The following is a 13,744-nucleotide window of genomic DNA, read 5'->3' as shown; positions in this document are numbered from 1 at the left end:
TCTGGAAGAAGAATGTCCCCTGGAAGTCCTGGGCCCCTCACACTTGTTGCTGGGCCCTGGAATGTGGCCATTCTCCCAGGTCATCAGCTTCGATAGCATAGGGGTCCTGGTCACCACAGGCCTGAGCCAGCTGCAGGAAGGAAGCCAGACAAAGTTCTGGGTCCCCGCTTAGGCTGTGAGGGTGAGGGTGCAAGGGAGGCTGTCATTCTGCTGAGGAGGCCCCCGGGGGTCACTAAGTGGGTGATTGCCCTGTTCAAAGCTGTCCTGTCGTGATGCCACGGCTGTGGAATAAGCCTGGGTGACAGGCTTCAAGTCAGAAGGGGACAATCGAAGGTCTGGGACAGGAGCTGTAGGACCCAGTTATCTGGGTGCCTTTTGTTGGCTCTGCTGCTGTTCCTCCCTGTTCTCTACATCTCTCCTCCCCTCCAGGCCTTCTCTATGTGCTCCCTAAGTTTCTCTCTCTTCTTGCCTTCCCACCACTCATGCTGCCCCCCCCCCAACTCATGGCTCGCTCTCCCTCTCTCCTTTTCATCTACTCGGAAGGCTCTACTTTACTTCCTTGTCACCCTAATTGATTGCATTAACCTTTCAGCGTATTGGATTTCCCCGGCATCGTGCAGAGAGCCCTGTGCAATATGCTTATAATCTGAGCCATAATGGACAGTTTGCAGTCAACAAGCCCCTTCTCCCATCGGCCCCGTTGACATCTCTCTCTCTCTCTTGCCTAGGCCACCGTGGCCACTTCTCTAGCTGGCAGGGGCAGAGAGGAATGGGGCTTAGGAGGAAGTGGACGCGTGCTCTTGGACCTGCCCATGCATCTCTCTGTCTTTCTTGTACCCCTAGCTGACCTTGCTCTCCTTTCACAAGCTCCTAGTCTGTGAATCCTCTTGGCTTTCTGCTTCTGATGCCCTGCCTGAGGAAGAGTGCCTGCCCTTGGATTCTGTCAATAAGCAAAGTCCCCTGTTGTACCCAGCCAGCCACCTGGTTACAGCTTTCTCTCCCACATTGGTTTCAGGCTTGTGTGATTTGGGTGTGTGGCAGGAGAGGTAGGTCTCGATTTCTCACCTGTTTTTGTCAAGGGAAGAGAAGTAACCCAGACACCAGGGCAGTAAGCCTGGAAAAGCCTCCAGGATGGGCTGGTGTGACCTGATAGGAGACTGGTGGAGGAGGTGGGGAAGATTGCCTTTGCAGGATGGGCTCCATCACATTGCTTTCTTGAGGGACACCGGCTAATCTAGCAGCAGGTAGAGGAGCCAGCCCCATGCCAGCTTCTGGTCTTAGAAGCCCAGCCCCAGACTGAGTCCCCATCCCCCGTGGGTTCCAACCAGGCCTTCAGCTCGGCAGCCTGATGGGTGAGTCACTCAGGACGACAGGATGGATGTCAGGTTGAATACATTAGTGTCAGCTGGAGGAGCAGGACGGAGGCTCCCATTATCCTTGGTGGTACTTGCTCCTCTCCCAGACTTTCTTCAGCCCTTTGCCCAGCATCTTCTCCTACGGACCATCCCCACCTCCTGCCAACACTCTATCATTCCAAAGGGCAAGCTTTGGCAAGAGAGGGCTGGACCTCAGTCCTTCCCATCTTCTCCCAAGGATTTTGGGGGTGGGCAGAGGGCACAGCAGGAAGAAACCAAGCAGCGAATTAAAGTCGGTGATTGTCAGTGTCAGGAGAAGCTAAATAACCCTGTAACTAGTATGAAGGTGAATTCACGGTCTGCTGCACATGGAGAATATGAGTGTTCGCAAGACAGCGAGTGTAGCTCGGGAGTCTGCCCGCCACGGTGGGCAGCCTTCTCTCCAGGGACCCACCCAGAGGAGGCAGGAGGAGGCCACACACTTCCCACCCCTGGCAGGGAGCAGCTGCCCAGGATCCCCGACCAGGCATGGGGAGGGGGCAGCTCAGTGGCTTGACGACATGCTGGCCAGAAACCCAGGGAGGCATTTGTAAGCACCAGCAGAATACACTCGCAGATACCAACGCAAGCCCCTGTTCACAGTGGATGCTTGAGGATGGATCACTTAGCCATGCCAGGTGATCCTTGTCTTTGAACCTCTATCCAAAGCAGGAGAGTATACCGTCCTTACTTCTCCCTACACTAGTCTGTGGCCACTTTGTTGAAATATAATCCACATACCATGAAATCTATCCAATTTTAAATGTAAAATCCAGTGATTTTTTTTTAAGTGTGTTCACAGGGATGTACAACCGTCACCACTCTTGACTGTAGAACTTGTTCATCTGCCAGGAAGAAGCCCCCATGCTCCTTGGCAGCCACTCTCCTCCCCTCTCCCCACCCACAGACCTAAACAACTGATAATAGTTCCCTTTAGACATGAGAGGAAATGAAGGCCCAGAGAGGGCCAGTGACTTGGCTAGGATTACACAGCCAGGGGCTGATGGAGCTGGCATTTGAACCCAGGCAGAAGAATCCCAAAGCCAGCGTTCCATGTCCCGGTGGCTGCCCCCACCCCATGCCCTACCTTCAGTTTCTGACAGTTTGGGCTCAGGCATGTACATGCACCATCTGAACATGTAGGCCCAGGCAGGAACATGAAACTCTCTTCTCCCCAGGTATGCTCATGACTCCATACAGAAAAGCCTCACCCCCCTCCCCCACCCCCACCCCAGGACAGCCAACATTCCCTCCTCCCCTTGCTCCTCTCCTTGGCTTCTCTCTCCCAGCCCTACTCCTGGAAGGGAAGCTTGGCATAGAGGCCAGGCAGCAGCACGGTGGCAGCTGGAGCGGCCAGTGAGACCTAGGTGGCTTTGGGACTTAAACATGAGAAATCCGAGAGCCCCCTGACAGTAGCTGAAATGAAGTGCCAGTGTGACGCTGTAGAGCAGGGAGGGCCCTGCCAGGGTCAGGCTGCCAGCAGGGCTGTGGCTACAAGCCACCCCTCAGCCTGCCTCATTTCCCACCCCCCCTCACACGTTTCTCCTGCGTCTTTTCTGCTGTCCCTCACTCATTTTCTTTCCACTTGCCTGTCTTCTCTCTTGTCCCGCTTCCCCCCACAAAAAAAAAAAACTTTAAAAAAAGGCAACAACAACAAAAACCACTTTTGTCGCCAGTCTCTTGGCATTGGCAAAAACTGGAAATTTATGTGAAACTGTCACTGCTTCTGATAAGTGACAAACCAAGGACCAGAGACAAAGGGAAAAGTAGACACACAGAAAGAATGAGTCTGTTGGATTGGGTTTGGTGGTTTTTTGTTTTTTTTTTTCCTCCTTTCTCCCTCCAAAGTGGAGGATCCGGCCCGGCCAGTTTGGATATTTATTAAGAAAAAGCCAAAGATAATTAACTTTTTTGTTTTTGTTTTGTTTGCGGGTGCCTCCCCTGCTGGCACTCCAAGCTGCCTGGCAGATCAGACCTGCTCCCTGTTCCTGGGTGCTCGGCTGCTGGTAGGGCTCCGCTGACTCCCCTAAGTCTGCTGGAGCTACTAGCTGCCCACCCAGCCACCAACTCGGGTTTTAGACAGGGCAGACCTATGCTGCCACCAATGCCACCTCCCTGGGCTCTCCTGAAGCACCGAGCACCCTTTAGAAGCCGGTAAGTGGTGTGGAAGAGGGGTTCCTGCTAAGGTATCATGGCCAGTGTGTCCTTTACAGAGGGTGGGGGTAGGAGAGAGTCGCACCAGGGAGGCGGTCCCCTGGCCAGTTCAAGGCTGCTGACTTCTCCGGGGAGGGAAAGGAGAGCAGAATGTGCTGGAAGAGCAGGGAGAGGCAGATTTGGGCCACATAGATCTCGCTCTTGTCCCAGGAAACTGGTACCCTGCCAGTACCCATAGACTCTGGAAACACCCACCAGCTAAGAAATCCCTGGGACACAGAGACTTGCTGTCTGCCATCTCTGACCCAGCCTCAGCCATCAGGGGACCCACCGGAGTGGTTCTGGAAGGCACACTTAAGTGAGAAGCTTCTATCACTGAACCCCACTAACTGTGGCCCAGCTCACCAAGCAAGAAGTCAGTGTTGAGAGTTTGAGGCCTCACTGTGAGAGACAGAGCTGAGGACATCTCGGGAGTCAAGACTGCTAGGACTGTGAAGATGGCTACCGCCTTAGCTAGCCTTAGGGGTGTGGTTAGCTCCTCTGTTAGTGGCTATGTCTGGGCCCCTCCCTGCAAGGGTGCTCCCCTCCGCGCCCCCCTGGTTGCATCCCTGCCAAGCAAAGAGGCAGCAGGCACCGTGAGGTTCCTCCAGGTAGGGAAACTGCTCTGGAGTTGGACAGAAGAGAACATTTTTGAAGGATTTTGCTGGCCCTTTTTTTTTCTCTGAAATATAAGGATGTGCAATTTTTTTGGTTTCAATTTAGCATTGGAGAATTTTATAATTTAGTAATTAAAATCTCTGATAGGCTTTAGAAATTGCGGCTAATTGAATTTAATGGGAAGATGATTTTCAATTTTATTTGATTACCGGGACCCCTGGCATCGGTATTTATGGGAAAAAAATGGGAAATGTGCTGTGTGGGCTAAGATGGCATAATTGAATTAGGGATAATCGGATTTCTCCGTCATGAATTTCACTATAATTTTCCTATAATTTTCCATTAGATATCTAGTTTACAAATATTCACAAAGAAATGAAGCTCTTTCGGAATGGAGATTGCTGGCTAACAGGATTACGGGCCGAGCGTGCGGCTGTGCCAGCCCCTACCCTGCCATAATGTGATCCCTGTGTCTGCCTTACACTTAGCGTGGCCTCGATATCTTGCTTCGCCACCCACTATACCGTGCTCCATCCGACCCTTTGTTTCCTCTTCCTCTGTGGTTCCCCTGGGCCAACACCTGCCTGTCCAGGGCCCACTCTCTGCTACCTGCTGGCTGAGCCTGGTCCCAACTGAGGCCCAGGCCTTATTAAATGGCTCCGCCCTTCTGTGACCTCTTGTGCTTCTTGTCCACACTCTGTTGGCTCTCTGTTTTCCCCGACACTCTCCCTCCATCCCCGTGGAGCACTGTCAGATACTCGGACGCCCTCGCAGGTGCGGACACGCTTGTTCACACGCACACACAGTCCTCTGGCTAAGGCTTCTGTGCCCTGGCCCAGTCGCCTCAGAGGGAACCAGTTTATTGGGATCCTGGGGTGGGGTGCAGGAACAAAAGCAGCTTTGTTCAAGTTTATGTGAAAGTTACAAATTCAAAATGAGAACAGATAAAGCATGAGATACCTGATGTGTAAACAGGTTGGTGAGTGAGAAGGCCCCAGGCTCGGGAGGGAGAGAGAATGAGTGGGCACACTGGGGGTGCGAGAGGATGCCAGCCAGCATGGCAACCTGAATGAGGAGAGCGGGGGCTGGTGTGGGCCACTTGACTGGATGAAGTTGCTGAAGAGGTTTCTCTTCTGCTCGGGGTGGGGTGTCCTAGAAAGACCTGAAGGCTCTGAGCCCTGGTCCTGGAGCCCAGCAGAGACTGTGGAATGTTCTCTCGATGGCTACTCTCAGGGTCTCAGAGGTGTCACATCAGACTAGTAAGGAAGGCATAGATGGGCCACAGCCCTAAGAGATGCCACATCTCTAGGCTTCTCCTACTGGTGTGGGCACATGCTTAGAAACAGAACAGACGGATCTGGAGGCTCGTAACACACAGCCTTTGACCCGTGACCCTCAACCTGGATGCTTCAGCCTTCAGCCCTGTCCTGAAATCCTAACATGCCAAGTTGGTCTCAGTTTCTTACTTCACGGATCTGTCCTCGACTGTACATGGGTCCTTATTCCTGAGTCCAGCCTACTCCATCTGTGCTGGCTGATTGTGCTTCCCAGGAAGCCCAGGGCTCGCTCTCCCCTCACCCCACCCCCGGGTTATGTGTTGCAGCCCCTCTTGATGGCCCGGAGATCTGTGAATTCCTCCTTGCTTCTCTCAGTCCTGCGCTGTCTGCCATTCCTAGTCAGCCTTTGACCTTCAGAGGTTACAAAGTTACGGTTCTGTCAGGGGGAGGTGTTTTACCTCTTCCTGAGGGTCAGCCCTGGGTATCATCAGCTGAGACCCAGGGCATTCGGTACCAGCCAGAGGGCTGTGTAGGTCCGTGTGCAGGGAGCTCTCTGTGTGGCAGATGTCTTCACCACCACTCCTTCATACATGGCGCCAGACTTCACTTCGTTCTTCACCTGGTTGCCCGCACCAGGCTGGGGTGTGGGACTAATTGGCTATTGTTACAAGCCAAAGTTGCAAGGGGACAGACTCCTTGTTGGGTTTTTTTGCTTGGGAGTTGCACAGCAGCACCCGCAGAGATTTCTCAGGGCAGTCCTGAATAGAGATTCCACAGGGCTTCCCTGGGCTAGCCATTGGGGAGCATGTGGCTTGGTCTAAGGAGCCCTGTTTCCTTACTCAGGGTTTTAGAGCCACTGGACACCCAGAAAAGTTGGGCCTTTTCATATAGGGATGGGGGATGGACCTTAAGCATGGAGGGGGGTGTGACAACCTGGACTGATTGCCAAGAAGGCATTAGGGAGGGTGGCAGAACAAGAGAGGGATGTCGTATTCTTTGTGGGACCATTTAGAACTAAAGAACGGCCAGAAGAAAAGGAGAGAAATAAGGGAAAGTAGGAGAAAGAGTAGATTGTTAACTCCCTTGACGTCTTTGCCTCAAGGCCTCCTTGGGCCCCTCCCTTTGCAAAATAGAAATATTGCAAAAATAGGCCAGCGCCATTTTGCTGAATGCTGCCCGGACCAGGGAGAGATGAAGCCCGTTCTCCTCCCCTCATCGGAAGGCAGTGCAGCTCATCCTGCAACAGGAGAGGGGACAATAGGGAGAGATAGACAGCAAGCTGGGCCATCAAGGGACAGGAAGCTGGGCACAGTAAGAACAGGTATTGGATTGGCAAATCTGCTGAGGTTCTGCTCCCTGCAGGATGCTTTCCTTGAGCCCCTCCAAACCAGATGGTACATGGGTACCAGTGGCTACAGCATGGACCATCTAGGGTTATACGGGCGTGTGGGGAGGGGGGAGATACGGCAAGAGACCTACAAACTCAGGGAGAAAGGGAGAGTCAAGAAAGACAAGTGCTTGGTCCAGTCCTAAAGGGCATTCGAGTGGGCAGGGCGTGGTCCCCAGGGACCAGGTGTCGGGACGTTGGCCAACTTGGTTGAGGGGTGCCTGTGTTCAGGAATGGAAAGGAAGCCCAAGGGATGACGTGGACCAACTGAGGAGATTGCCTAGAAACTGTGAGGGAAAAAGAGAGGGAGGAGGAATAAGAAAGGCCCCGGGGACTGGAACACGCCTGGCTTGACATGGTGGGACTCAGGGTCCATTCTAAGGGCAAAAGCAGAGCGAAGCGGTGAAAACTTCTGACTGTGCTGCTGGCCTGTGGGAGCGCGGTGGCCAGCGCGCGAGAGTGAGCACGGGGGAAGAGCAAGGCCGACGTGTGAGTTTCCCCCGACACACCCAGCCGCGCCGCCCGCGACTCCTCTCTTCTTCGAACTCCAATAGCCACAATAATGAGGGAAGTGGGGGTGAGCAAGGGAAAGAAAACCCCTTCCACATCTGCCCCACCCGCAGGCCGGGGGCAGCTCCGAAGGGACCGGGCGGGAGCGCGCGCGGAGGGTGCGCGCGCGTGCCGCAAAAGCCTCGCACCTGCGCTCGCTCCCGCGCGGAAAAGTTTGCGCGGGCGCGCACAGGGTGGCCGACCGCGGGCGAGCGGCCGAGGTGGGCGAGCGAGTGCGCGCGCGCCCGCGCCCGCGACCTGAGGTAGGCGCGTGTGCGCGAGTGCCTTCTCCCCGCTTCGCTCGGTCTCACAGCTCCCCCACACAGCCGCACACACCGCACAGCTACCCCGAGCCTCCCCCTTCTTCGCACGCGACCCCACGAGCGCCGGCCCCGCCTCCCTCCCTCCCTCGCCGCGCTTTGGAGAGTCACTCAGCCGGCCCGAGCCTGTGCGCTGGGAGCGCGGCCGGGCGCGCGTGCCAGAGGCGCGGGCGGGCGGGCGCGCGCGCCCATTCACCTTCGCGCCGGAGCGCGTCGGGCAGGCGCGCGCGTCGGGCGCGACTGGTCTTTCACCTGCCGGAGCCGCGCGCGCGCCCGACGAGGGGCGGTGCCACGGTGGCCCTGCCAATCACCTCGGCGCCTGGCAGCGCCCGGCCGCTCCCGCCCGCCCCGCTCCCTCCTGCCAAACTGTTACCCTGAGTGTTACCGTCAGGAGCAATGACATCAGGATTTTAAAACAACTTGTTATTCGGGGAGTAATCAGTTGCAATTAGGCATTAATTAAGTATTATGAAAGTTGATTATTTAAGTGAATTCGGCTTTCGACTCTCCGACTATGGTGAGTACCGGGAGCGGGCGGGGGAGGGCCGGGCCGGGCCGGAGCTGCGACCCCTGAGCGCTCGGGACGGGGCGGGGAGTGGGGAGGCCCTCGGCCTGGCGAGCCCGATCCCCAGCCTAGCCACGGCCACGGGCAATTTCTGTTTTAGTTGAGGGAACTCGGAGCCGCCGGGAGTGTGCGGGCCGGAGCGTGAGAGCGAGCGGGAGGCGCGGAGCAAACTTTCCCCGCCGCCGCCCTCCCGACCCGGCCTGGCCCGGCGCGCGCCCCCCGAGCCCAGGATGCGCTCGGCCCAGCGGGGAGGGACAGCGGGCGGGCGGGGACAGGGGGGCCCGCGAGACACTAAACGCATTCTTTTCTCTCTTCTTCTTCTTCTTTTCATGGCGTTTCTCGAAGAGTTTGGGACCAAGGAGCGGAGAATGGATCTTGGAACAGGTACTGGCGGTGGGAACCCACGGGGAGGCTCTTTCACTTTTCTTTCGGTTCTTTGACGGAAGTTAGTATTTTTAGCCCAATGAGCTAGCAGCTGAGCCGAGGGTACCGGACAGGCGCCAAGGGTCTGTGCCCATGGTCCCTGCTTGTCCTGCTTTCTGGATGGTGATATTGTTATTTGTTAACTCGCTTAGTGGCTGTGACTAATTTGATGCTTGTCATTATGAAAGAACCGAGGGGACAGGGAGCTGGGGGGCACCCAGAGAGAGAGAGGATTTAGGGGTTTTTTGTGGGGGTTTTTGTTCTCCGTGTTTTTTCTCTTGTGTTTTTTAGACACACACTTTTCCCTTTGCAAAGATCTCGGTGTGTGTGGCTTATGGGGTGTGTGTTTTTATTTTTTTAGTGGGGGGTGGTTTAGTTTTTGAAAGCAGCGTCCTGTTGGGAAAGGTGGTTAGTCTGGTTTCAGGGCGACTGTCTCAAGGTAAAGGAATTTAATTTATTTGGGACAAGGCTGTGTCGGATGATCAAGCTACTTATTATGGCTAATGAGTGTTTTTCACCTGAGTATCTGTGGGCTGAGGTGGCTGTTATCAGTTCAAAGTAAGGGGCCCAGGACTCACACTCTCTCTCTCTCTCTCTCCCTCCCTCCCTCCCTCCCTCCCTCTGTCTCTTCCTCTGTCTCTCTCTCTCTCTCTCTCTCTCTCTCAGCCCCCCCCCCACACTTTTAGCCCCCACCCTGGGAGGTGATGGTAGGCCAGACCAAAGACTACATTTAGATATCTGGGTCTGGGGAGTCTGGCATGGGGCTAGGGTCGACTAGCTAGTGCCCCACTGGCCTAGGGCAGAGTTTAACCAATGAATTTGGTGTCTTTCTAGTTTGATTTAATTGTATTCGGTGATTCTCTTTTCATCCTCCGATCTGAGACCAGGAAGGGCCTTATCTTACTTATCTGGCCTTCTACCAGCCTCCTCTACCGAAACCTACTTTGGGCCAGCACCCTCTCATCCTAGGTTGTCAAAAGCAGCACTCATCTTCAGTGCCTTAGATCAACGGAGGCTGATAATTTGTCAGAACCCATCCCATACTCCTTCTCTTTCATTTGGGGAAGGAAAGGTGGTATTAGTTAGAGTTGGCTTTAGAGCTTCCCAAGGTCATGGTGTAGTCCCATAGGATCCATACGGTGGCAGCTGCCTCTCTGAGGTCAAAGGAGAGGAAGGCTGGAGGCAGCAGAGGGCAATCAGGGGTGTGTTGTGGGGGCAGGGAACCTCCACAGAGTTGTTAGAACAGGTGTGTTCTTGGCTAATGGGATGTGGAGGTCCTCTGCACATCCGTGCCCTGGAAGGGCATGACGCCCCCTGCTGGGAATATTGAGGAAGGTGTCTTGAAGCCATTGCTGCCACCCTGCCCCTCCCTGTCCTCCACCCCACGGAGAACCAGCCCGCCTCCACCTCTAATCAGGTGTCTCCTCACCACCCTTTCAGGGCCCGCCCCCTTTTCTTCAGAAATGGGGCCCCCACCCATGCCAGCCAAGAAACAGACCTCAGAGACAGGCCCAGTGTTTGGCACCACCCCCTACCTGGCACAGGGGAGCCTGCTTATGGGCCAGCACAAGGGACTCAAGCATTACTCAGCTGGAAGGCGGGCCCTACCCTCTTCCTTCTGACCTGAGTGCCAACTGGAGCTGGCTCCCATCCTGCCATGCCAGTCGCTTCTAGGCTGCTGTGGAGGCATGGCTCCATATCCCTTCTGGGGAGTGTCTTGATGGCAGGGCAGGAGGCAAGTGGCAGAGCCTCCTGTGACATCTTCCGGGCTCTAGGGAGACTCACTGCTCTCCACACTCCAGGGACAGGCTCTGGAAACTTTTCCTAGAAGCTAAGTCAGCTGGAGCAGGGCACTCCCAGTGGGACCCAAGCCTGGACTCTGGCCACACAGAGAGGGAAGGTCCGTGGTGTCAAAGTTCTGTTTCCTGGAGTTGTCTAGTGATACCTCCCGTCTCTTCTCTGATCTCGGGAGTTTCACTTAATCTCAGCACTTCAGAAGAAAAGCACTTTCCCCTGACTTCACAAAAAGGGGAAGCAGACTGGGGCTCAGTCAGCTCTATCCTCCCTGAGCCCAACTCTGGGGCAGCCACTGTCATCTTCAGGAGCTCGGAAGGTCTCTCTTGACCTCCCCATGCACAGGGACATGCCAAGGCGTATTGCTGGTGCGGTGCAGTGCAGGGCTTCCTTCCTTTGGGAGCAGCCCTGGTAGCTTCTGCTGAGGGCCTCAGCACAGTGTAAGGAGGGAAAAGCCCTAGAGTTGTCAGTACCCAAGATCTCCAACAAGTACAAGATCGTGGGTTAACTGTCCCCTCCAGCTTCGGACACATGGAGGTCCTGAACGGCTCTGACCATGAGTGATTCAAAGGCTGGGGAGAATTGAAGTTTCTCAAGAGGGAACAGGAGGATCTCAAGACCCTCAAGGGCCATGTGGACCCCCTTTCCCCCACCATAGTTCAGCCAAGGGCTGGATCAATCTGGACGTCTTTAGCAATAAAAAATGCCGATGTCGTCCTAATTCACCAGGCCCCGAGATGACAGCAAATTTACATTTTTTAATTAAACTAGCAGCCAGTTTTTATGAGAGGGGGTTGGGTTATGCAAATCAAATGGTTGTGTACGGAAGATTAGGAGAGTTTGGGAATAAATTCCACAAATGCTAATAAAAAAAAAAAGGAGAGAGAGGGAGGGAGGGAGGAGAGAGGAAGAGAGGAGGACATGGTTCCATTAGGCCCTTTTAGAGTGATTTCCCTGGGGGAGGGCACTAGAGGGGGAGGGGAGCAGGAAGGAAGCTTTCAAACACAGGTAGGTCAGTCCTGTAGTTGGGAAGCTCCCCAGGATTAGCCCCCACCCCCACCCCAGGCTGATTTCTGGGTCTAAACACACTGGAGCCTGGGCAGAAATGGCTACCTAAGAGCCATGGAGCTGTGACAAAGAGCTTGTCCTCGATTATCTGGGATCTGTCGGTAATGCCCCCCTTGAGAAAGGAAGTGCTGTCCTGTAGAGGATCCAAGCAGTATCAAGTTCAGAGGAGCTGGTGAGGGGCTATCCACTGAAGACTACGAGCAGACCTGTTGTTCGGACAAGTCTGGGAGGGCTCACCGAGCCAGGCCTGTTTCCTTGTCCTGCTGGGGTTACAGGTCAGGACCCCTTTTCTTAGGCAGACCCTCCCATCACATGGGACACGGCCTTCAATGACAGGAAGCCAGGAGGGATGAGGCCAAGAGAGCTGGCCCAGGAAACAACCTTAGGCAGGAGAAGGGCAGCAGACTCCCCCTAGTTGTGTCTTACCCCAAGGAGCAAAGAACTTGACTGTCCACATTCAGCTCCAGCAGCCAGAACATCAGCATGCAGAACTTCTGTGAGCCAGAGGTTCAAAGCTTGGTATTGCCAGGAGTGGAAGCCTCCACGAGCCCTCTTAGCACAAGGTGCGCTGAACTTGGCACACAACAGGGAATGGGACTGGGAATGGTCTGTGCTGATTCTGGAAGATTTCTTGTTGGGTTGGGTAAACTAGATCACCCTCGATTTTCCTTCCTGAAGACTGTACTTGGCCAGATATACCCACTTAACCAGTCTAAGCTGGGGCCAAACCGGGCACCGGTTTTGCTAGTCTGCAGGGGGCGGGCGATCTGGTGCCATCTTGGCAGGAAGGAGCCGGCAGAGCCTAGCACAGCATGGGCCGTCTTGGAAGTGGTGTGTTTCCTGGTCCCGTTTAGACAGGCTGCCCGTGTCCCCAGCAGTGACACTGGAAGGGACTTGAGCATCAGGTGACCTTTAAGGTCTTTGACCACCAACTTGATTTTGCTCAGTGAGGCAGCAGGCATGCAGGGGAGAGTCACATGGGTGAGGTGAGAAGTGTATCATCGGTCCCTTCTCAGCAGAAAGCATTTGAGACACCAGGCAGCTCAGGATGGTGAAGTGGCTATGAACCAGCTCTGACTCTGGTTCCAGTGCAGCAGAATGCCAGCTAATGAGCCTGGTCATCCTCCTAAGAAGCCCCAGAGAGATCCCACCTCAGACCCTCTTCCCTGGTAGGGACCTGTGAAGGGAAACCCACAAACTCTTAAGAGAGACACAGGGCGTTGGGGCGGGGGGTGGGTGGCACAACATCAGCTAGGCAATCTCTCCCTGCTTCCCTGGCACTGCCCATACTCCCCACCCCCCACAGCCAGGGAATCTGGCTGAGTTGCAGCTTGAGTTTTTATGATGGAAAATAAAATAAATGGAGGCACCTTTGCAAGGCTGAGTCACTGCTGCAGCATCTCCTCATTAAAGCTGCTGCCCCTGGCTCAAGTCCCTGCCCACTTCCCCAGGCAGGGAATGAGGTGGGGCTCCTGACTTTTCTTTCTGGACACTGCCAGGCCATTGCGGCCTCCCACCCCTCCATCCGCTACCATGGGCTAGTCCACCCTCATGAGAGAATCAGGTCTTCACCTCACCACCACCTCCAGGCCCCATGGTTTTTAAGTCTTGCTCATCCCGGTGCTGCCTCTGTGCCTCCTTCCGCTTATCCCCGTCTTCCCCACTTCCCCTTCTCCTGCTCCTCGTGTTTAGAGGGGGAAGGAAGTTGCTCCAAAGTCATTACCAGAAATGGGTCCCCAAGGCAAGCAGCAGCTGTTGGGGTGGCCAAGCCAAGGTCTAGCAAGTCCAAAGGTGCTGGAAGCCAGTGGCCCTGGGTGTGGAGGTGATAGGTTGGGCAGACTGCCGTACACGGTGGTTTGCGAAAGGTGGTAGGCTGGTGGTCCCGTGTACCCCTGTCTGGCTGTCTGTATCTTACACCTCAGGCTCTCAAAACACACGTCCCCTGTGAGGAAAGAGTCCCCAGGTGGGCGGTGAGGCCACAGTTCAGTGAGTCCTAAGGAACTTAGCAGAATCAGGGTGGCTAGGTCCCCAGTTTGTAGGCACGCAAAGTGTCAGAGAGAGCTGGTCGCATGCTAAGATGAGGGACTTGGAATGAGGACCAGGATGTTCATGAACAGGTGGCCTTAGGGACATCCTCCCACATCTAGACTTCTCCC

At 55.0% G+C, this 13,744-nt stretch overlaps 1 protein-coding gene across 6 annotated transcripts in view; it reads left to right on the top strand.

Moving 5' to 3' along the window:
* Casz1 (castor zinc finger 1) overlaps positions 1–13,744 on the top strand; it is a 146,452-nt gene that overhangs the window by 85,895 nt on the left and 46,813 nt on the right. For 3 of the 6 annotated variants that reach the window (XM_048414881.3, XM_085690282.2, XM_085690283.2), the window contains one exon: positions 8,649–8,687. The exons of 1 other annotated variant lie outside the window; for it this stretch is intronic. In XM_048414881.3, coding sequence (XP_048270838.3) covers positions 8,672–8,687 — 16 coding nt within the window. In that variant the 5' untranslated portion in view covers positions 8,649–8,671. Of the gene's footprint in view, positions 1–8,096; positions 8,256–8,648; positions 8,688–13,744 lie in introns of those variants that run through there. 2 more of the 6 variants (XM_085690281.2, XM_048414872.3) reach the window with 1 other exon arrangement.

Source organism: Myodes glareolus, chromosome 6, assembly GCF_982192425.1.
Source record: "Myodes glareolus chromosome 6, mMyoGla1.1, whole genome shotgun sequence".
Classification (NCBI taxonomy): domain Eukaryota; kingdom Metazoa; phylum Chordata; class Mammalia; order Rodentia; family Cricetidae; genus Myodes; species Myodes glareolus.
This window is presented reverse-complemented; position numbering and strand designations above follow the sequence as displayed.